Raw genomic sequence first — 22,830 nt, 5'->3', positions numbered from 1 at the left:
CTCCTCCTCGAGCAGCACAGCAGGCCCTGGCTCGCCACTGCCATATTGGGGAGGACCTCAGCCAAGACACGTGTGAGGACGGAGTAGGGGCGAAAGCTACACAGGCAAGCCAGAACGGGCGCGGCGCTCTCGTGCAGGCAGCACTGAGCGAAGTAGTCAGTGTGGGAAGGGCAGACTTGAGGGGAGCTTCTCGCCACCTCGGTACTGCTGCCTGCCTGCACCACCCAGCCCGCCGCACCACCTGGAATCTGCTGGTCTCCCTCCACGGTTGCTCTTCTTCTTCTCGAAGAGGGAGGGAAAAAAGTAAAGGGCTCTCTCTCTCTGCTGCCTGCCTGCTGCCGCCTAAACTCATACTCCCAGTCCTGTCCCAACAGTACTGTTGGGGTGGGATGTTACCCCGCCACCCCCTACCCCCATCCCCCCAGCCAAGAGAGGACTCGCCCCGAGAGCCCCAACAAGTATAGACAACAAAGAAGAACCACCAAGCAGCGCCGCCTCAACTCTTGGGAGGGAGGGAGGGAGGAAGGGAGGTCAGCTGCCAGCCCCGCGCCACCACTCCCCTACCCCCAGTAAATATAACAACAACAACAACAACAACACACCTGGATGATGCTACATGCACACTTTATTGTTGTTGTGTGTGAGCTGGTCGGGGAGCACTCAGCAAAGGCTAGCGTGCAGGCAGCAGCAGAAGCAGAACACGTGTGAGTAAGAGATTAATCTCGTTGCCTGCTGTTGCCCTGCGCAAGCGCAAGGGGGGGAGGAGCCAGCCAGGAGGAGGAACAGGTTGGCGGGCCAATGAGGAGCATGCAGGCTGGCTGAGAGGCAGGCAGCATGGCGCCCGACCCGGAGTGATGCGTGGGCGCGGTGCCACACCAAGGCCAAGCAGCATCAAGAGGCTGCTCAGGCAAGCTAAAATCTTGCGGTGGGGGGGGGCACCCGGCACCAGGAGGGGGGTGGTCAGTGGCATTTTGCACCCCCTCGAGTGGCGCCCAGGGCACGTGCCCTGCCTGCCTCCCCCTGGTTACGCCCCTGGCAGGGGGGACTTTCTCTTTGTCCCCTGCTCCCCGCAGCAGCCGTGAATTGCTGGCACTGCCCCCCATCCCACCACTGCAGCAGCATTTAGAAGAAAAATGGGGGGCTTCCTTCCTCCTCGCCACCCCTACCCTCCTCGCTGCAGTGGTGGGGGCAGCAAAAGCCTTAATCTCTCACTGCCACCACCACGCAGCAGCAATTTTAAAAGTTTAAAAAAGTTTGTTTGTTTTTTAAAAAAAGATTAAACATTCCCCTGTCCACAGATTTGTGCCACTTCTCCTGGATTTGCCACCATAGGAAATTGCCTCTATTGCCTCTGCAGTAATCTGCCCATGCCTCCTTGCCACAAAATATTTGGCTATGACCTGAGATTTGGGCAGCTCTTCCGGCCTACACCAGAACTCTTCAGCCTGGTGATTGCAGCCAAGATGTGCAGAGCCCAGAGATGAAACTCTCCAAGCAATTATGAGGCAAGAGTTCACTACAGAATGAAGAACAACAGTGATGAAAAGGAAGGTGCCAAGTCAGAGAGGCAGGGGGCTGAAAAGGGAGGCAGGTTTTACATGGCTGAGTGCCTTTTTATATCCCAGCAGATAAAATGAGTGTCAAAATGCTGACACAGTGGAAGGGAGCAGAATCGCTGCTAACAGGGCAAAGAGACATCGTCTAAAGCAGTCACTCTCTATATGTTTAGCAAGGGGAGAGCAACAGTTCCTATTCATCCCACATAGCATCCCTCCCAGTGGCTACTGCGGTTGTGTTCTCCCCGTGTTTCATTTTAGACTTCGAGCTCCTCTGACACAGTGAACCCCTTTTGCGATGTAAAACATCTTGGTGAATTTTGTGTGTGCTGAAAACTGGTATATAAATATTCTAAATAAAGTATCAGCAGCAGCAAAAGCAGCACATTTTATTCCATGTAACCAATACTAGCAGGCATCAATACTTTTGTTGATTTTTTCAAATTATATTTGTTAGTGCCTATGCAGTCACAAAAAAGAGAAATGTTACTATTGTGACTTGAAAGCCAGTGATGTGTAATGGAAAGTGTTAGATTAAGGCTGGGGAAATGTGGGTTCAAACCCTTATTTAGCCCTGAAGCTCACTGGGTGACCCTGGGCCTGTTACTTTCTCTCAGCTTAGCCTACCTTATGGGGAATGGGGTCCATCTGTTTTATCTTAGCTCACTGCAGGTGGGTTAAATATGTTGGCTGACATACAGAGCAAGCATGTACCACTGCAGCAAGAAAGCAGCTTAACAGAACTTCCCATCTAACTGCACCAGTGCAGTAAGAACGGCACAATTTTTGATGCTCTCCCCTTCCCCAGGAAGCACTCTGTGCCACCTGAAAATATGTCCCTAAGGATTGCTCAGCCCTTGAAGATATTATTTTTGGGTGGCACAAAGGGCTTCCCGGGGAAGGGGAGAGCATCAAAAATGGCCTCTTCCCCACTGCACCGGTGCTAGTTGAGAAGTTCTGGTAGGCTGCACTCTTGCTGCACTGGTGCATCCTTGCTCTGTATGTCAGATGTTAACAGCAGCAAAGACAAGCAATTTATGCAACCCCTTGCAGCATTTCGAATCACTGAGATCTCTGGGTTGCATCCAGATTGGTGCTGAAACTATGAAGACTAAGAAGCTCTCATCACTATATTGCCAGTGATTCAGAAATCATAGTGTCTAATGATATAAGTACTTGAGGCATCAGGAATATCTGTTATTATTTTGCATTCTGTACATCAAAACATTTCTCTATAAACAGTTTGACAAAATACTCGCCCCCAACCTTCATCCTTAATGCAGACAAGTCCAAAGTGACTGAGCCTAAAGAGGTCCTGCTGGTAAATAATGACACGTATATACAGGCTACCATTAACCAAGCTCCATGATCATTAGAATGCAATATTGTTCCAGAAGAAGGAAAATTGGGCTAACCTCATATTTCTTACTATTCATGATTGTATGACCATATCTCTTTTTGAAATATTTAATTCCTTCTTACACTAAAGCTGCTAAAATAAAAACCACATAATTAATATGGAGTCAGACTAATATTTAATACTATAAATCAGAAGCATTGGCTAAACAAAATGTTGCCAAGAACAAGATTGGGAATGCATAAGACTACTTATTTCCGCCTTTTATAATGATGCAGTGACTCAGGGCAGATAGAAAATGATTAGTTTTCCTCCCAAAGTAGGAAATATTGCTTCCATCTGTAAAGGATAATATTGTGATGTCATAAACTTTTTCTAAACACTGAATTTGCCCTTATTCCCTCTCAATCATTTTAAAAGAACTGCTCCTCGCATGGAGCTTGGATTTAAATCACAATAATACACCAAGAAGATGAATGACAGTGCTATTGGATATGGTTAAAATTGGATCCTTCAGCACAGGTGAATGATGAGACGGCGCTTCTATACTTGATATATTTTCTTCTTCTATTAGTTTCCTACCAGGGCTGGGATTTCAGTTTGAATTTTAATGTATGCGGCTGCTGCTAATCTTAGTGTCTTATTTTTTCCCAGCACCATCTTATTGTATAGACAATTCATTCTCCAAAGCAGTAATGCACTGCCACTTGTGACTGCCCAGGAGATAAACGAATTTGGAATAAAGTCAAAACTCGCACTGAAGTATGGAGAACGCTACAGGTCAATATTTCCGGGAACAATCCCTTAGCATCTGCAGCAAGCTTGTTCATATTCAGACTGGCTCACATGACTGCACTGAAACGGTTTCCTTCCCAGCTATGCATTTGACCCCAGCTTCAAGTCCACAGACCCACATTTACACAACAGCAGACTTTGCCAATGTGACATGACTGGAAAATGTTGGAACTCACTGCCACAGAGATAGTCAGTTGAGAGACAGTGGCTGGCATCCAGATTAACACTGCACTAGTGCATGGATACTGAGACAGCGAGTTCTGCTAAGTTGGGAACTTGCATTCAAGACTAGTGTTGCACAGTGCAACAGGATTTCCTGCTGTGAAACCTCTTCCTCAGTCCATATATGTTGCAGTAAACAATGCAAAGCTATCAGCTATCCTTGGTGTGCAAGGGGACTGAGAGCATAGGGAAGCGAGCAACTTTGAGCATCTGGTCAGCTACATGACCTCCTTGTGTGGGTACATCTTTGTTGCACCAGTGAGGTGTAACAATGCACCTGCAATTATTGTGACAGCAAGAGCCAAGTATAAGGCATGCACTGAAGCAGAAATATGGGGTTGGCTGGTAAAATAAAAATAGAACCAGAGTATTTAAGACGGAGAGAGGTTTCCCGAGATAGTCTTCAAATCTAAGGAAAGACAACAAGGAACTATATTTGTGGTAGGCATGTATTTGGTGTTAAATGTGGAGGGGAAGAATGGCAGTTCAGTCCCCAAATAGCTAAGCAAAACCAGTTTGGTGAGAAAGCAGCAAAGCAAGAAGTCTTGAGACTGTTCTTTAGTTTTGAAGAACTACAAGGATTTATTTAAAAAAAATGGTTACAAATGAATGTGAAAAAGCCTGCAGCTTAATTTCAGTTGTAGCTCATGGCTGAAGAGAGATCAAAACAAACATCCATCTCTGGAGAGACAAAATGGAGACTAACACTGGAAGAACGAAGAGGGGAGGAGTCCAGCTCTTTTATCCATAGCCCTAAACTGCCCCCACAATGGTCACTATGAGACATTGCTACTGAGAGCTGATACTGCCAGGGTCCTAGCTCCAACACTTCTCTTCATCGGCTCGTGCTGCTGTCTATAAGCCCCAACTTCTCCCTCAAGGTTCTGAAACGATCCCTGGGCAACAGCTTAGTTAGCACATCTGCTACCATTTGTTGACTTGGGCAATTCATCAATTTTACAAGTCCCATTTTTTGTGCATCCCGCACATAACGATATTTTGTTTCAATGTGTTTTGTTCTAAATTTATTTTTCTCTATTTGTGAGATCTGGATTCAGCTTTGATTATCCTCGAACATCTCAGTAGGTTTTGGCTCGTCTATGTTGAAATCAGACATTAGCTTGTGCAACCACGCCACCGCTTGACATGCTTGAGTGGCAGATACATATTCTGCCTCAGTAAATGAGAGAGAAACTATTGATTGCTTGCAGCTATGCCAACTAACTGCTCCACCACCAAAAAGGAATACATAACCACTGGTTGACTTCCAGTCTGTTTGATCCACAACCCAGTCTGCATCTATATAACCTACTAATTTGGGTCTACTACTAGCAGACAACTTGAATTGTCCCTTTTAGGTACCTGCCTAGTCTCTTTACTGCAGTCCAGTCAGCTTTGCTGGGTGTGATTAATTTCCTACTCAAGATTCCCACAGATGCATCTATATCTGCTCTCATCATAGCTACATATACAAGTTTGCCAATCGCTGTCCTGTACTCACTGTTGTCTGGCAGAAGTTCACTCTCTTCCTGTTTTAGGTACCTGTCTCCATAGATGTACTTGTTTCTTTGGCCTCTGTAAGTTCCAAATACTCTAGCAAATCATTTATTTTCTGGTTTTGGTAAGCAAATAGTTTCCACCCTCTTCTCTCTCTATGTGTATCCCAAGATAGTGTGAAATAGGCCCAAATTCTTTTACTTCTATCTCACTATTCAGGTACTTTATTATTTCAAGGCTGTCCTTTCTATTTTCATAACAAATTATCAGATAATCAACGGAATTAAGTATATAGGTCCATCTGTTGTCTTTGAACCTCGAGTACAGGCAAGGGTCAGCCTTTGCTTGGGTAAATCCCTCATTGACTAGCAGCTAGTTTAATTTGACATTCCAGGCTCTTGCAGCCTGCTTTAGACCATAAATACTTTTCTGCAGCTTACATACACATTTTTCTTAACCAGGTTCCACAAATCCTGGAGGCTGTTTCATATAAATATCTTCTTTGATATCATGAAGAAATGTAGTTTTCATGTCTATGAGATCCACTTGCATTTTCTTTGTTGCTGCAATGCTTAGGAGTGTCTTACTGAGGTGTGTTTTACAATGGGAGCAAATGTCTCATCATAATCTTCCTCATATATTTGCAAGAATCCCTTTGCCACCAGTCTCACTTTGTAATGCTGGACATCTCCTCCTGCATTTTGCTTAATTTTAAAATCCATTTGCACCCCACAGTCTTTCTTCCCTCAGGTAGCTCTGTGAGTATCCATATGTTACTTTTGTGCAATGATTCCATTTCTTCTTTCACAGCTTCCTTCCAGTTTTGTGCTTCAGTTGCAGGTAAGTTATCAGTTTCTTTCCATATACTTGGTTCTTGAAACCTTTCTCCATTTGCAATGCAGGAAAGTTTCTTAAGTGGAACTTTTTTATTTTGTTGTGTTGAATGTCACACCCTTTGTCATCAGCATTTTCTTCTGCTGAATCACTGCCAGGTGTAACATTTAAAGTGGATCCTTCCTTTTGGCCATATTGCCTTGATTATTTCTCCAACTTAAAATGGGCTCTAAGCTTAGCAATTCACTAGCGGTTGGTTGTTCACTTGCACTTCATTGCATATTTTAATTGTTTCTGTGGCAAGATCTAAAATCCTATATCCTTTACATCCTATGGAATAGCCAACGTATTCCTATCTTAGCTCTACAGTTGAGTTTGGTCCTTTTGGCTTTTGGTATATAGGTGTATGCTTTAGATCCAAACACTCTTATATGACTCAAAGTGGGCTTGTTGCCATGTCATAACTCATGTGGTGTTGTTCCTGTGGCCTTTTCTTGCAATCTGTTTTGTAGGTAAGTAGCAGTCATCACTGCCTCTCCCTAAAATTTAGTAGCCAAATCAGCATCTACGAGCATGCATCTCATCATTTCCAAAAGAGAATGGTTCTTTCTTTCTGCCACTCCATTTTGCTCCGGAGTATAAGGAACAATCTTTTGGTGTTCAATGTCCACCTCAAGGAATCTTACAACATCATTCCCAATATATTCACCACCATTGTCAGTGTGGAGGATCTGTGCTTTCTCCCAAACTTGTTGCTCTCTTGCAATTTTTTTTAAAGACTTTCTAGTACTTGTCCCTTTTCACTTAACAGGTACGTATCTAGAATAGTCATCAATGAAAGTAAGAACTTATTTATTCCCTCCTGATGTATTAACTTGCAAAGGTCCATAAACACCACTACAAATTAAATGCAAAGGATGCTGTGCTTATTTTTCTGTGTGTGGAAGAAAAGCAGGTCGTGTTGCCTTTGCTCTTATACAGCATGCACACTTTGATTCAGGGGGCTAATTTTAGACCCTTTACCAAATCCAACCTTTCAGCCTGACATATCATTTTGGCATCTCTATGACCTAACCTTTTGTGCCACAAATTCAGACTTTCTTTGTGTGTGCATTCCTTCACAGTTTTGGCCTTTTCAGTCACACATTCTACTTCAAACAATCCATTCTCTTGTAAAACTGCTTTCATAAGCAACTCCTGTTTATGAGTAATGAAACAGTGCCTTCCTTTAAATTTTACTTCACAGCCCCTTTCTGTAGCATATTTTACAGACATCAGACTTGTTTCTAGAGTAGGCACATACAAAGCTTCTTCAATTGTTAATCCAATGGTTTCTCCTTTCTCCAGTTTGCAGAGCAACTGTGCAGATCCTTTCCCTTCTGTATACATCAGTTTTCCATCTGCCAAGTATATAAGGATTTTACAACTTGTATCTAGGTTTATAAATCTCTCCCTTTCTCTAATCAGGTTGCTTGTAGCACCTGAATCAATGCAATTGCCACTGCTGCATTTCTCAGACTTCGCTTCCTAAACTTTATCTGTTCTTGCAAGGTATATCCTTTGCTTATTAGCTTTAATCCCTGATTGCTTGTAAGTTCTATACTCTGTGTTCTCAGATGACTCACTCTCCTTGCAATTTTGTTTTGCTTTCCTTTTGTCTGCAAACTCTTTATTCTCGGGACACTTATTCTGCAAGTGTTTGGGGCTTCCACAAATAAAGCATTTCTTATTTCTCTGCAAGGTTCTAAATGCATTTTCTTCACTTTCCTTTGGTTGCTTTTCTTCCCTTCTGTGCAAATCAAAGTCCTCTAGACGGTTAATTACAAATTGTAAGTCTGCATCCTCCTTGACTTCCAAGGCACTAGTCACAATATCAAAGTAATGTGGCAAAACTATTCAACAGCAATCCTATCAAAACTGCATTTGGAATGATTATTTCTTGAGCTTGCAGTTGCCTAGACATTTCTAACATTTCATTTATGTGCTTGGGCAGATAAAGAGAATGAGATAAAGACTTCTTCTCTAAGTCTTTTATTGCTCAGTTTTCTTACTAGATGCACTTTGGAAACCACAGACTTCTTTTTATATAATCCCTTCAGAGTTTCCCACATATTCTTTGCATTTTCATTGTCTCTTAGATGCACTAAGATGGGGTCACTCACTGCCAAGCAAATCATTCCTGATGCCTTTTCATCTGCTCTGTCCCATTCTTTCTGCTCCTTTCCAGCATCTGCAGAATGCTGGGTGTGCAGAACACTGACAAGTCCATGACTCTTTGAGGAGTATCTCCATCTTGAAAGACTGGAACTCATACTCAGGACCTTGCAACTTTTCAATCATCTGGAATCCTTGTGCTGTCTCCATTTTCAAAGCTTTTCTCTTTGCTTTAATTTCTATTTAACTCTCTAGGCTTTTCTCTTTTGTTCACTGGCTAACGGGCCTCATAACCCTTTGTAGGGGAAGAATGGCGGTTCAGTCTCCAAATAGCAAAGCAAAACCAGTTTGGTGAGAAAGCAAAAAAGCAATAGGTCTTGAGACTGTTCTTTAGTATTGAAGAACTAGAGAGATTTATTTAAAGAAGGTTACAAACACATGTGAAAAAGCCTGCAGCTTAATTTCATCTATAGATCATGGCTGGAGAGCGAGAGCGAGAGAGAGAGAGCGCAAAAACAAACATCCATCTCTGGAGAGAAAAAATGGAGACTAACACTGGAAGAACTAAGAGGGGAGGAGTCCAGCACTTTTATCCATGACCCTAATGCCCACTCCCCACCCCAGTGGTCACTTTGAGACATTGCAGCTGAGAGCTGATGCTGCCAGGGTCCTAGCTCCAACTAAATGGACACCGCAGAAGCTGTGAAAAGTTGATGGTTCTTGTCTACCTGTAGTAAGGAGGAGGTATAGTAATTGCATGGGCACAGGAGTGCCTTTTACCTTGCTCTCTTCAGGGTCTCTCACTCATTTCTCACCAACCCCTGATAAAGACTACATGATGGGGGCCATTCCAGTAGAAGTGAAAGGAGCCCATCGTAGAACTGGATATCTGTAGCATTCAGAAATGCCATTGTGTGTGCATGTGTGAGGTTGGAACTGGTCTCAATTGAGTGATAATCCATTACTGCTCTCCAGGTGGGACTTTTGTCACCACCTATAAAGGCCCCTTTCCTTCTGCAACAACCATATGGTATTATTACATTATCTATTCTATAGGTGTTTACGAACTATATATTAAAGGGAGACATTCCTAAATTAAATCGCTTGGCTATGGATGACCAATGCCAAGGAAGAGAACTGCTTTACATGTAGTATAAGAATGCTTAGAAGTTCGACCCTCACATGCAAATGATGATTTACATTTACTACTGGCAGTCTCTGAGCATCCCTGCATGATTCAAAAGCTTTCTTTCTCATTCCTTCCATTCCAGTACCCTCATGAATGGAATACAAAGCAGCTTATTGTTTAGGATCCAGCAGGAAATTCACAAACAGAGTTGTGCAATTTTGAATCTAAGTGAAGGTGTAGTTATGCAATACTTACTTTCTCATTGAGGAGTATGAGGCCTAAGAGAGGTCTTGACACAGACCACTGGTTTCTACAGTCTTCAAAAATTATGGTGTTCATGAGGATCGACATCATCTGAAAGGAAAAGAAAATTCAAACAATTGTTTAATATATAAGATCACAGAATTGAGGGGTGTGTGTGTCTTGTAGACTATCTAGTTCAACCCACTACTCTAGAGCATTCCTAACAGATAGCTGCCCAGCATCTATTTGAAGACCTCCAAGCAAGGGGGAGCACATCTCAACAGGTAATTGGTTCAACTGTCACTCTTCCTGTGAAGAAGTTTCTCATAATGTACAACTGAAATTTATCCTCATTTATCTTATGCCCACTGGATCTAGTTCTGCCCTCTGGGACAACTGAGAACAAGTCTTTGCCCTCTTTATGACAGCTCTTTAAGTATTTGAAGAGTGCTATCATATGTCTCCCTCAATTTGCTGTCTTCCAGGCTAACTTACCCATTTCCTTCAACCTTGCCTCTCAGGACTTGTTTTCCATAAGCTGTTTATGTATGACTAATTTTTGTCCACAGATAGAAAAATCTTTTTTTGTGGAAACTACTCTTGCTCTTGACATAACGTAGTCTATCTCTGTTAATCTCTGAAATATCATAGTTATTCCTGTATCATTTATTGTGATTACCAATAGCACCAGTGTGTGCAGTTAATAATTATTTTAAGAAATGACTACAGAACACGGGATAAAACATAAGAATGCTCAGCTTGCTTGGACAATTTGCTTTGAACTCAGGCCTTCCTATAGAAATCCATATCCTCCTCCTTTGTTATAATCTGTTAACAATATTCTGATGAGAACAAATTCACTTCATGCTTGGGATTGCTTGCAACCATTTCCCCATCTGATTAGTTTTTAGTACAGAAAATGTATAGTTGCTACTCAGTGCTGTAAGTAGTCCAGTCACCACTGTAGTGTTTGTAAGGAAAGACTAGCAGCCTAGAAGAACAATACTTAAGAAGTCTCTTAGAGGAGGCAGCCTTTCCTTTATTTACTCCGCCTATCTCATCTGTTAGACCTTTAACTCTTGAAGTGCTATAAAGTAAAGTGTGCTGTCGAGTCGGTGTCGACTCCTGTTGACCACAGAGCCCTGTGGTTGTCTTTGGGAGAATACAGGAGGGATTTACCATTGCCATCTCACACGCAGTATGAGATGATGCTTTTCAGCACCTTCCTATATCACTGCTGCCGGATATAGGTGTTTCCCATAGTCTGGGAAATACAGTCTCTCTCTCCCTCTCCCTCTTTCTCTCTCATATTCTCCTAAATATATCCATCACTAATCCCATGTGTGGCAGCTCTTGCAAGAGTTTGCATGCAGCTGCCTGCGCTGTGACAGGAAGAAAATGGAAGCAGTGGCCAGCCGGCAGAGAGGAAGGCGCCGTCAGCGGGCGGGGAGTGAAAGCTTCCACAGCCCAGCCTGGCGGCGAGGGAAAGCGCTGGCCATGCCAGCTGGCGACGGAAACCGCCACCGGTGGACAGGGAGGGAAAGCCAAGCCAAGCACAGAACGGACTGAGGCTGAAGGGAGTGGGGGAAGGAAGAACAGACTGGGGCTGAAGGGAGGGGAGAAATGACATGGAGAACTAGGGGTGCAGATGGTCTGCACCGGATCAGCTAGTTCTACTTAAAGCACAACCATTGCATAAGGTTCTGTTACAAGGATATAACTACTTTACACTCAAGTCACCATTATTTTGTCAATGGGAAAAAGTGAACTTTTCCCAGGATCCACATTAATTGCTATTGCAATTGTTACATATTAGTAGGAATGCATCTACATAGCTTCTATTGGCTACGATATCAAGGTGACAACGCTTCCCCCTTTCTATCTCCCAACTACAATGTTTTGCAAACTTTTATTTTTCTCTGTGCTCCACGGCCTGTGAATGACAAATTCTGTGGTATTCATTTAGTGCCACTCTAAATAAATAAATAATAATAGCAAGATTACTTAGTAAAATAAAGGATAGAATTAATGAAAGGAATGGAATTATTTCTGTTTTTATGGAGGATGAAAGGAATTGAATTATTTCTGTTTTTATGGAGGATGTGATGCTACAGAAGCCTACTTTTAAAACCAGACTTCTACTATTAACTGGAACCAATTTCTGCTGAGTTCAGATAATTCAAAAATTACAAAGTCTATTAAAAGCTCTCTGGCCTCGAAAGATACTCCAGTTATCTATAATTTAAGTAGAAATCCTGCATGTACCTTATGTGTTATATAGGCAAATTTATAAAGTAGAATACGCCCCCCCCACACCAATAAATAGGTCATTCAAAGCTATAATATTCCAAGTACAAAACTCAGATTGCATCTGAATAGATTTAAAGTATCAGATTTGTAAAATGTCACAAAGAAAAACTTAACTCACAGCTATGGGGGAAAAAAATTCACCCTAATATCAAATACAAGGAAAATGTGGAAAATCATCAAATTATTTCTTCAAGGCCAATGAGTAGCAGTGAATTGAGCCCCCAGAGAACTGACACACACTGGAAGGCAGACTGTAATAACTGCCCAAGAATAAGTCAAATAACATGTTTCACTAAATGAAAAACATAATCCTAGCCCTGCAAACCACTCAGAACAAGGAAACCACTCCACATTACTTGAAACTTTAACATTAGATGTCCACTGTGAAGTACAAACAAGGCTTTCCTTTATTAGTACCATCACATGCTGATGACCAAGTATTACTCAAGCATAAAGACAGAAAATGTTGCATCAATCAATCTGCGAGTCTATTTTCATGCACGCACAAACAGTGGAGAAAATTAAAACACAACACAAAATAGAAATCCACCCCCCCCCCGTAGACTACAAAATGAAACTCTTCTGTCGTCCATCCATCCATCCATCTATCCATTCTTCAAATGTGTAGACTGTCCCAAACTTCCATCTCTGGGTGGGTAACAGCAACATAAAACAGATTAAAAATGAAAACATTAAAACAATTTTAAACCACAATCCAATTAAAAAGCTTGGGTGAATAATTGTGTCTATAGAGACTTTTAAAAAGTTGTCAGAGATTGGGAGGCTCTTATTTGAACAAGGAGTGCATTCCATAGCCTTGGAGCAGCAACAGAAAAGGCCCATCCCTACGCAGGGCCTGCGTAGCCACCAGACGAGCAGCTACCAACTGCAGATGAACTTCTCTAGATCATCTCAATGGGTGGTGCAGTTCATGGTGAAGATGTTCTCTTAAATATTCAGGGCCTAAGCTGTTTAGGGATCCAAAAGAGTAACAAAGTCACACTCCCTCTGTCAATTCCTAATTACAGATAATCTATCAGGCCGACCAAGGAAGTCTCCATGACATAGCCTGCCCAAAAGCCAGTTTTAAATGGGTCTAGATAATTGGTTTCCTCCAAGACTGCCTGGAGCTGAGAGGCTACCATCCTCTCAATTACCCTGCCCAACCATGGGAAATTGGAGACAGGTCTATAGTTGCTTCTCTGAGGGATCCAATGCAGGCTTCTTCAGAAGAGGTCTAAAGATTGCCTCAAGACAAGTTGGTATCCTGCCCTCCCTCAGAGAAGCATTTATAATATCTACTAAGCCTTCTACAACAAACCCCTTGCCAGATATAATAAGCTATGTCAGGCAAGGGTCAAGAGAACAGGTGCTAGGCTGCACCATTTCAAGCAGCTTGTCCACATCCTCAGGAGTCACAGACTGAAACTGATCCAGTCTAACCAAGAAGAGGAGTTGCTGGACACCTCTGCATCAGACACTGCAGTAATTGTGGGGTCTGAGTCGGTCCGCCCAAATACGAGATATTTTATCCACAAAGAACTCATTTTAAAATGTCACAGCTGAACAACTCAGCTGGGCGTGAGCTTGCGGATGCAATGCGAGCATAATATAATTGCTTCTTTGCCATATACATTGCCTGAGCATGGTTCTTCAAATGCCTTCTATGTAGTAACCTGTCAGATTCGAGCCAATTCTTTCTCCATTTGCTCTCCAGTCATCTACCTTGCCACTTCAGCCTCCGTAGTTCTTCTGTACTCCAAGGGGCCAGTTTTGAGGTGGACCAGAGAGAACTCTTAGGAGCAAGCATGTCTACTGCCCTTGTGAATTTGCTGTTCCAATTTTCAACCAGGGCATCAACAGCATCACTGGCAGAGCCAACATTAAATCCTTCCAAGGCTTCTTGAATTGCATCCAATAACCTTCTATGGTGGACCATCCTAATAGGTTCCTCATCCCTGCATAGGTGGGATGTGGTTGTGAGTCCAACCTTAACCAGATGGTGGTCCGTTCATGACACTGGGGAAATCACAGGGGTCCTCACCCATGGAACACCACCCTGAGCAGAGTAAAAGACCAAATTAAGTATGTGATCAGGGCATTGGTCCCTAGACCATTTGGGATAGGCCCATATGTGTCATAGCTGCTATGAACTCCTGAGCCACCCCAAACTGAACACTGAAATCCCCCACCACTACCTGCTGAGGCGACTCTACCACTAAACCTGAGACCAAGTCCATCAGCTCAGTTAGGGATTCTGTTGGGCTGCAGGGTGACCAACAGAAGTCCCAGTTTATCCCTGGTCCCCAAACTTAAGTACACACATTTGATATGGTCAGACAGTTCAACAGGGATCCTGGTAAAGGAGATGTTGTTCTTATAGCCTATAACCACTCTGCCTTCCCGCCCACATCCATTCACCTCCTTCTCATCAGAGTACCCTGGAGGAAGAAGCTGTGACCAGACTGGCCTACCCAAGTCTCTGTGATACATACCAGGTCGGCCCCTTCATCCATAATCAGATCATGGGTGATGTCATTGATGAGTAGACAATACTGGCTAGATGGAACAAGGAGACAGGGCTGCAGCTCAGCAGTACATGCAGAGAGTCCCCTAGACAGATCAATGGCCTGACTCTGTATAAGACAGCTTCCTATGTACTATGACCGGATTCCATGTAAGACAACTTCATATGCTTCTGGTCCCACAGCTGCTTTCTATACAGGATACTGGTACTCTCATGGTTTGCAGTACAGATGGCAACTATCTGTGGCTACCCAGTGAGTGCAAAAGGTCTCTGCATGAAAATATGATGCAATGTGAGTATAAGGCATCTTGCATTGCCTGTGTTCTCCACTTGCAAGTGATTTGCTGCAGCATAAGAATGGTACATTGAAGCCAGTGCAGTATATAGTATATATTTGTATATATTTGCAGCAGTATATAAATATTTGTTGTTGTAGTAGTAGTATAAACAAGAGAACTTAAAGTACAAGGTTGTACCTTTTGTGTTCAAACTTTGCTGTTTTGTTTTAGAAGCTGAACCCAATGCTGTGCATTTGGGATTACTGCTAACGGTGGTGGTCTCTGGAGCATTGTCTGTCTGGTCACTAGGCAGGCAGAACTACAATTTGGCAACTCAGAAAAAATGTATTCATTTAGAAACGTTGTTAGCCACCCTTCAGGAGCAAGCTACCAAAGCAGCATATAGGAAAGTGGGGAAAGTAATACATATCACACAACTGTTGAACTTTATGGATTTCATGGATCCCCGCCTCCCCAAAATGTTGAAAAACATTTAATGCAACACAGACATAACTCAAGTGGTTGCCCAACTGCTTGGAAATCCAAAGCAGGGGAAGATTGTACTCTACAAAGGTTTATTGATATCAGTGATGCAGTGAGCAATATGCTCATAACATTGACAGATGCTACAATCAATATAGAAGATATGATTAAAATTCAAAAATAGCCTTGATAAAATAGGAGCTTGTGTTTTAGCACAACAGTCAATACAGATAAATGTAAACACATTATTTGGGGGGAAATGTATAAATATCTACTGAGGAGGGAATTATATTTCATGTATATTTCAATGCTTAATTTGCTTTTTGGCCCTAAACTGGGGCCCCCGTCCATGGCCTCCAAGGCCCAACAGGGCCTCCAAAAGATGGGGTGGGGGTGGGCCTCCTGCCACCACTGTGAGCCTGTCACAAGCCCTCCTCCCCAATACTCTAGCCGTCCATGTGCGCAGTGTGCGTGAGGCGAGTAGGCCTCCCCCTGCCCATGGTGGCGACCAGAGTGGGAACAGCCGCTAAGCTGTCCGTCTCAGTGGCTTCTGAGAACTGCGAGGCGCTCCAGTGCACCTGCGCAGTTAGAATACAGTGTCGCACGCCCGTGACGTCACGGGCGGTCCGGGTGCCCAGTTTGCCTGGGTGCACCACTGCACCAGCGTTATCACATGTTGCACTTCAGAGTCAGCACTGTGATGCTGTGGCAAAAAAGACAAACACCATTTTGAGTTGCTTTCCAAATGTGTCATCTGCAGGAGATGGGAGGTTACAGGATATTTGTCCTTGATTCCATTTAGGCTTTGGAGAAGAAGAGGGAACTCTCTTTGGATCCTTCCAGACAGCAATAAACTGCAGGATGTAAAAGGCTTGCATGCAAGCTTTGAGTGCAAGCTTACTGATCCTTCACACACTTCTACAGGCTTAAATGTCCTTTCTCAGAACGATCTCAGGTTGTATTCAGATGCCAAGCAGGGATATTACATGATTTTCACAGCATCACATAAGAACAACCCTGCTGCATCAGGCCCAAGATCTCTCTAGTCCAGCATCCTGTTTCACATGGTGGCCCACCAGATGCCTCTGAGAAGCCCACAGGCAGGGGGTAAAGGCTTGCCTTCTCTCTTGCTGTTGCTCCCCTGCAACTGGTATTTAGAGGCATCTTGCCTCTGAGGCTGGAGGTGACCTATAGCCACCAGATTAGTAGACACTGATAGACCTGTCCTCCATGAATTTGTCCAAGCCTTCTTTAAAACCATCCAACCTAGTGGCCATTACCATATCCCATGGCAGAGAATTCCACAGATTAATTATGTGCTGTGTGAAAAAGTCCTTCCTTTTCTTGGTCCTAATTTCCTGGCCATCAGTTTCATGGGATGACCCCTGGTTCTAGAACAATTAAATATACAAGTATAACTGCGGGGGGGGGGGAGATCCTTTGAGCATAACTTTAACATAATAAAATACAACCTACCTAGAAAAAAAGAAATGGGGGGGGGGGGGGAGAGCACGCCCTCTTCTAAGGAGATATATCATTTGTTTTCAAAGAACAAACAATTAATTAAAACAACCAAATAGCTGAAAATTCCTCTTTACTTTTCAGTCAGAAAAAAACCCCAGTTCAAATGCTGACAAGGAACACATGTCAGTTATCCAAAGTTGAAATTCAGGAGTAAATTTGTCCTTCAAGTGCTGTATTATAATCCTTTTAGCAAGCCCTAAAGCATGAAGTATCCACAATTCTTGATGTACCCCAATAAAGCATGAATGCCCTTGACAGGCAATGACCGCTGCAGTGTCATATTAACAACCTTGTGGATTTCAGGCCAAAATGGCACAAAAACCAGACAGGACAAAACCATATGCTCATGTGTACCCTCAGACAGATCATACCTCCAGGATCTAGAAGTCTGTGAATATCCCTTGTTAAACAGTCTCTGAGGTGTCCAATAAACATGGAATAAACATTTCTGCTATTTTAGCTGCATTTTGAGATCTGAAGAGGCACATTTCACTGCCTTCAAATCAAGTTGCCATTGATTTAATAAGATAGGGTTAAGGATGTGCATGGAACTGGCAGGGGGTGGTTTGAAGGAGGGGGGATGCTGTTAAGGGTGGAGGAGGGTGCCCTTACCCTTCTTGTCACCTTTCCCCTGCTGGCGCACCATTTAAAAAGTCTCCATTGGGGTGGCAGCATACCTCCCTGCTGCCCTGGTGTTCTTGGCTGGAAGTAAAAGGAAGTGCCCAGAACGTGAGTGAGTGCAATGTGTGCGTGCCCATGCCTGGTGTGCGCGCACACGCTGGGTACTTCCTTTTACTTACGGTCAAGGATGACACCGGGGCAGCAGGGAGGTATGCTGCCACCCCAACAGAGACTTTTTAAATGGAGCGCCAGTGGGGAAAATCTGGCAAGAAAGGTAAAGGCACCCTCCCCCACCCTTAAAGGCATGCCCCTCACCTTTAAACTGGTGGAACTGCCGGTTCCGTGCACATCCCTAGACAGGGTATACAAGATAATTGTTCCAAAGATCTCAGATATAATCCATATCAACTTTATCATTGTCTTTAAACTTCTGATAGAGCAAAGTTACAGGCTTAGGTGCATCCAATAGATGTTCCAGGTCTAATAATAGAAATGAAGTTTCAGAAGTTGCAATCGCATCAGGACAAAAAAGGCTTGATAGCAAATGTTTTAGCTGATGTAACTGCCAGCTAGCATTTAAAGATAAATCCAACTCAGCTCTCAAAGTATCAAAAGGTACTCCAAATGTGGCTGCACTACAGAATTGTATAAGGGAATAATAATAATAATAATAATCATCATCATCATCATCATCCCCCAGTGAGGCACTGCCTTGGTATGGTTGTGGGGCTTGTGAGCTCTGAGGAAGGTGAGAGCTATGCCAGAGGTCCAACCATACTGGACAGGTCTCACCAGAGGAGCCAGACAAAGAGTGCCTTTCCCATCAACAATATGGTGAGATGTAACTTTAATAAATCATCGCCCAGGTCAACAAGGACTGCGCCAGGTGCTGAAGTCCCTGGACATCTGGTGGCAAATGGGCAACAGGACTCAGGATCTTCAGTTGAGCAACCAGGGCTGAAGACAGCAAAGTTACTGGAAGAAACGTAGCTTAACCGAAAAAAATATACGAAAAATGCCAACAAGGAAATAATGATCTGCTATTACAAGTCTAGTCCAACTAGAAGAGGTTATTTAAAAAGAATGTACCAAATTTGGAAAGAGAGGCATCCAGATACAGAAATAACAGAACAAAGGCTAGCAGACCAGAGAAGATTCATAATAAGAAATTAAGTATTCACAGGAATTGAGCTGGAAGAACTGCAAAGAGCAACACAGGCTCAAGATATGGAAGAAGAATTACCACCAACTGAAGCAGTTGCTCAGGCGCAGGTGGAGGAGGTGTTGGAAATAGAGGATACCACTGTTGCTGAACTCTTTCAAAATCAAAACCAGGCAACCTCCCCTTTGCCTTCACCTCAAAAACCTGAATGCCGTTTAACAGAAGAGCAACAAGAACTAAAGCAAAAAATAACTGAGCACATGAACCAAACAACCACCAGGGTTCGATTTCCAGCTCTAAAAACAGTTGCCAAAAAACAACTTGCTCAGGTATTAAAAGATGTCAATGCTGCACTTGCAGAAATAACAACCAATAATTTGCAAGAAACAAACCAACTAATGTACAGTGCAGCAACAATAACAACAACAACACAAGAGCTTGGATATAAGATCAATGGACCTGTAAAAAAAGCAAGTAGTACATCACCTAAATGGAAGATTAGATTAGAAAATAAAATCTCCAGGCTCAGATCAGATGCTAGTAAATTGAAAGATATGAAAGACAAGAAGCTGAAAACACCAAACAGTATCTGATCCAAAAATACCACCTCGATTCAAGGAAAATTAGAGAAGTCCTGGAAATAATAAAGCAGCAAATAACAGCATTGTCGAAGAAGATTAGCAGGTATGAAGCCAGAACTACACAACACAGGCAGAATCTCCAATTCCAGTCGAATCAGAGACGTTTCTACCAAAGCATAGAAGGAGAAACTGCAAGAAACCTAGAAACACCAAATAAAGAAGAAACAGTGCAATTCTGGGGGAAATTATGGGACAATCCAATAGATTATAATAAAAAAGCAGGCTGGATGAAAGAGATCAAAAAATGTAACCAGCAAATGCAAGATCTAAAAATAACACCAGAATTAATAAGTGAAAGAGCAAAGAAAATTAAAAATTGGACTGCGCCAGGCGACAATGAACTGTATGGCTTTTGGCTTAAACACCTAACAAGCCTTCATAAACAACTATCAAAACAGTTCAATCACATTTTGCAAGGAGGTGATATTGAACAATGGCTAACAACTGGGAAAACTCATCTCATCATGAAAGACCCAGCAAAAGGTGCAGTTCCAAGTAATTATAGACCAATAACCTGTCTGCCAACCATGTTCAAATTATTAACTGGTATAATAGCAGATGAAGTGATGCAACACTTATTAACTAACAAACAGCTTCCAGTTGAACAGAAAGGAAATTGCCTGAACACCAGAGGCACAAAAGACCAGCTGCTGATTGACAAAATGATTTTAGAAAATTGCAAGAGAAGAAAAACCAATCTAAGTGTTGCATGGATTGACTACAAGAAAGCCTTCGATTCATTGCCTCACACATGGATACTAAAATGTTTAGAAACAACTGGTGTCAGCAAAAACATCCAGATATTTATTAAAAAAGCAATGAGCATGTGGAGTACACAGTTAACAATCAGTGGCGAGACACTTGGACAGGTTAGCATTAGAAGAGGCATTTTCCAAGGGGATTCACTATCCCCTCTGTTGTTTGTAATCGTCATAACCCCACTTTCACAAATACTAAACAAAACAGGCCTCGGATACCAAACATCTAAAACATCAAGTCAAATCAACCATCTGCTGTACATGGACGATCTGAAGTTGTATGGAAAGTCCCAGTCAGAAATTGAATTACTGCTAAACACTGTCCGTATATTCAGTAGCGATATAGCAATGGAGTTTGGACTAGACAAGTGTGCTGCATTAATAATGAACAGAGGGAAAATAAGAAAAACAGAAGGAATAGAACTGCCCAATGGAAGCAAGATCAAGAACCTGGAAGAGAAAACATTACAAATACTTGGGCATTCTCCAGGCTGATAACATCACACACACTGAAGTTAAAAGAAAAATGGGAAGTGAATACATCAGGAGAGTTAGAAAAATCCTCAAGTCCAAACTCAATGGCGGGAACACCATACAAGCCATAAACACTGGGGCTATACCTCTTATTAGATACACTGCAGGAATACTAGACTGGACCCAGGCAGAGCTAGAGACGCTAGATCGTAAGACCAGGAAAATCATGACCATCAGTCATGCTCTGCACCCCCGCAGTGATGTCGATAGGCTATACCTCCCTCGCAGCTCAGGTGGAAGAGGAATGCTGCAAGTCCATCAAACAGTAGAGGAGGAGAAAAGAGGCCTTGAAGAATATATCAAGGACAGTGAAGAAGATGCACTTCAAATGGTCAATAACACAAAACTATTCAACACCAATGAAACAAAGCAGGCCTACAAGAAAGAACAAGTCAAGAACCGAGCAGAAAAATGGAAAAATAAGCCCCTGCATGGTCAATATTTGCACAATATAAGTGGAAAATCAGACATCACCAAGACCTGGCAATGGCTTAAGAATGGCAACCTGAAGAAAGAAACAGAGGGTTTAATACTGGCTGCGCAAGAACAGGCACTAAGAACAAATGCAATAAGCGCAAAAGTAGAAAAATCCACAACAAACAGCAAGTGCCGCCTTTGTAAAGAAGCAGATGAAACCGTGGACCACCTAATCAGCTGTTGTAAAAAGATCGCACAGACTGACTACAAACAAAGGCATGACAAGGTAGCAGGGATGATACACTGGAACATCTGCAAAAAATACAAGCTACCTGTAGCCAAAAATTGGTGGGACCATAAAATTGAAAAAAGTTGTAGAAAATGAAGATGTAAAAATATTATGGGACTTCAGACTACAAACAGACAAACATCTGCCACACAATACACCAGATACAACTGTAGTCGAGAAGAAAGAAAAACAAGTCAAAATAATTAACATAGCAATACCACGGGGTAGCAGAATAGAAGAAAAAGAAATAGAGAAAAAAAAATCACAAATTACAAAGGTCTACAAATTGAAATTGAAAGGCTGTGGCAGAAGAAGACCAAAATAATCCCAGTGGTAATTGGTGCCCTAGGTGCAATTCCAAAAGACCTTGAAGAGCAGCTCAACACCATAGGGGCCACAGAAATCACCACCAGCCAAATCACCACCAATTATAAAAAGCAACTTTACTGGGAACAGCCTATATTCTGTGACGATATCTACAACAACAGCAACAACATTGATAATAAAATTCAGCCATCCCAGGTCCTTGGGAAGGACTCGATGTCTGGATAAAACAAACCATTCAATAACACCTGTCTGACTGTGTAAACAATAATAATAAAAATTCGATTTCTATACCGCCCTTCCAAAATTGGCTCAGGGTGGTTTACACAGATAAATAACAAACAAATAAGATGGAACCCTGTCCCCAAAGGGCTCACAATCTAAAAAGCAACTTAAGATAGATACCAGCAACAGTCATCGGAGGTACTGTGCTGGGGGTGGATAGGGCCAGTTACTCTGCCCCTGCTAAATAAAGAGAATCAGCACATTAAAAGTTGCCTCTTTGCCAAGTTAGCAGGGGTCTGCTATTAGTGTTTTAATTTTCAATCCCCTTCCTAACAATCCCTAGCATGGAGTTTGCCTTTTTCACAGCTGCCATGCCAATGAGCTGTTAACCACAACCCCAAGATCTCCTTTCTGGTCAGTCACTGAAAGCTCAGACCCTATCAGTGTATATACTGTGAACTTTTGCCGCCCCCCGCCATGCTTACATTGAACCGCATTTGCCATTTTGTCGCCCCCCCCCCCGTTTGGAGATATCTTTTTGCAACTCCTCACAATCTGTTGTGGATTTCACTACCCTAAACAGTTTAGTGTCATCTGCAAATGTTCGCTGCTTACCCCAACTTCTATATCATTTATGAACAAGTTAAAGAGCACTGGTCCCAGTATCAATCCCTGAGGGACCCCACTTCCTACTTTCCTCCATTGTGAACACTTTATTCCTACCCTATGTTTCCTGTCTTTCAATCAGTTACCAATCCACACATGAACCTGTCTCCTTATCACATGACTGCTTAGTTTATGCAAGAGCCATGGTGGGGAACTTTGTTAAAAACCTTTTGGAAGTCCAAGTATACTATGTCAACCGGATCACATTCATCCATATGTCTGCTGACACTCTCAGAGAACTTCAAAAGGTTAGTGAGGCAAGACTTGCTCTTGCAGTCATGCTG

At 42.7% G+C, this 22,830-nt stretch overlaps 1 protein-coding gene across 10 annotated transcripts in view; it reads right to left on the bottom strand.

Moving 5' to 3' along the window:
• The window catches only part of RANBP17 (RAN binding protein 17), a 352,447-nt gene that overhangs the window by 26,249 nt on the left and 303,368 nt on the right, over nt 1-22,830 (bottom strand). For 9 of the 10 annotated variants that reach the window (XR_008313461.1, XR_008313459.1, XR_008313462.1 and 6 more), the window contains one exon: nt 9,800-9,898. Coding sequence is in view for 3 of the 10 variants with exons in the window: in XM_053284861.1 (XP_053140836.1) it covers nt 9,800-9,898 (99 nt within the window). In the remaining 7 variants the exon portion in view is untranslated. Of the gene's footprint in view, nt 1-9,799; nt 9,899-12,706; nt 12,746-22,830 lie in introns of those variants that run through there. The other variant, XR_008313460.1, reaches the window with a different exon arrangement.

Source organism: Hemicordylus capensis, chromosome 1 (genome assembly GCF_027244095.1).
Source record: "Hemicordylus capensis ecotype Gifberg chromosome 1, rHemCap1.1.pri, whole genome shotgun sequence".
In the NCBI taxonomy this organism is placed as follows: Eukaryota; Metazoa; Chordata; class Lepidosauria; order Squamata; family Cordylidae; genus Hemicordylus; species Hemicordylus capensis.
This window is presented reverse-complemented; position numbering and strand designations above follow the sequence as displayed.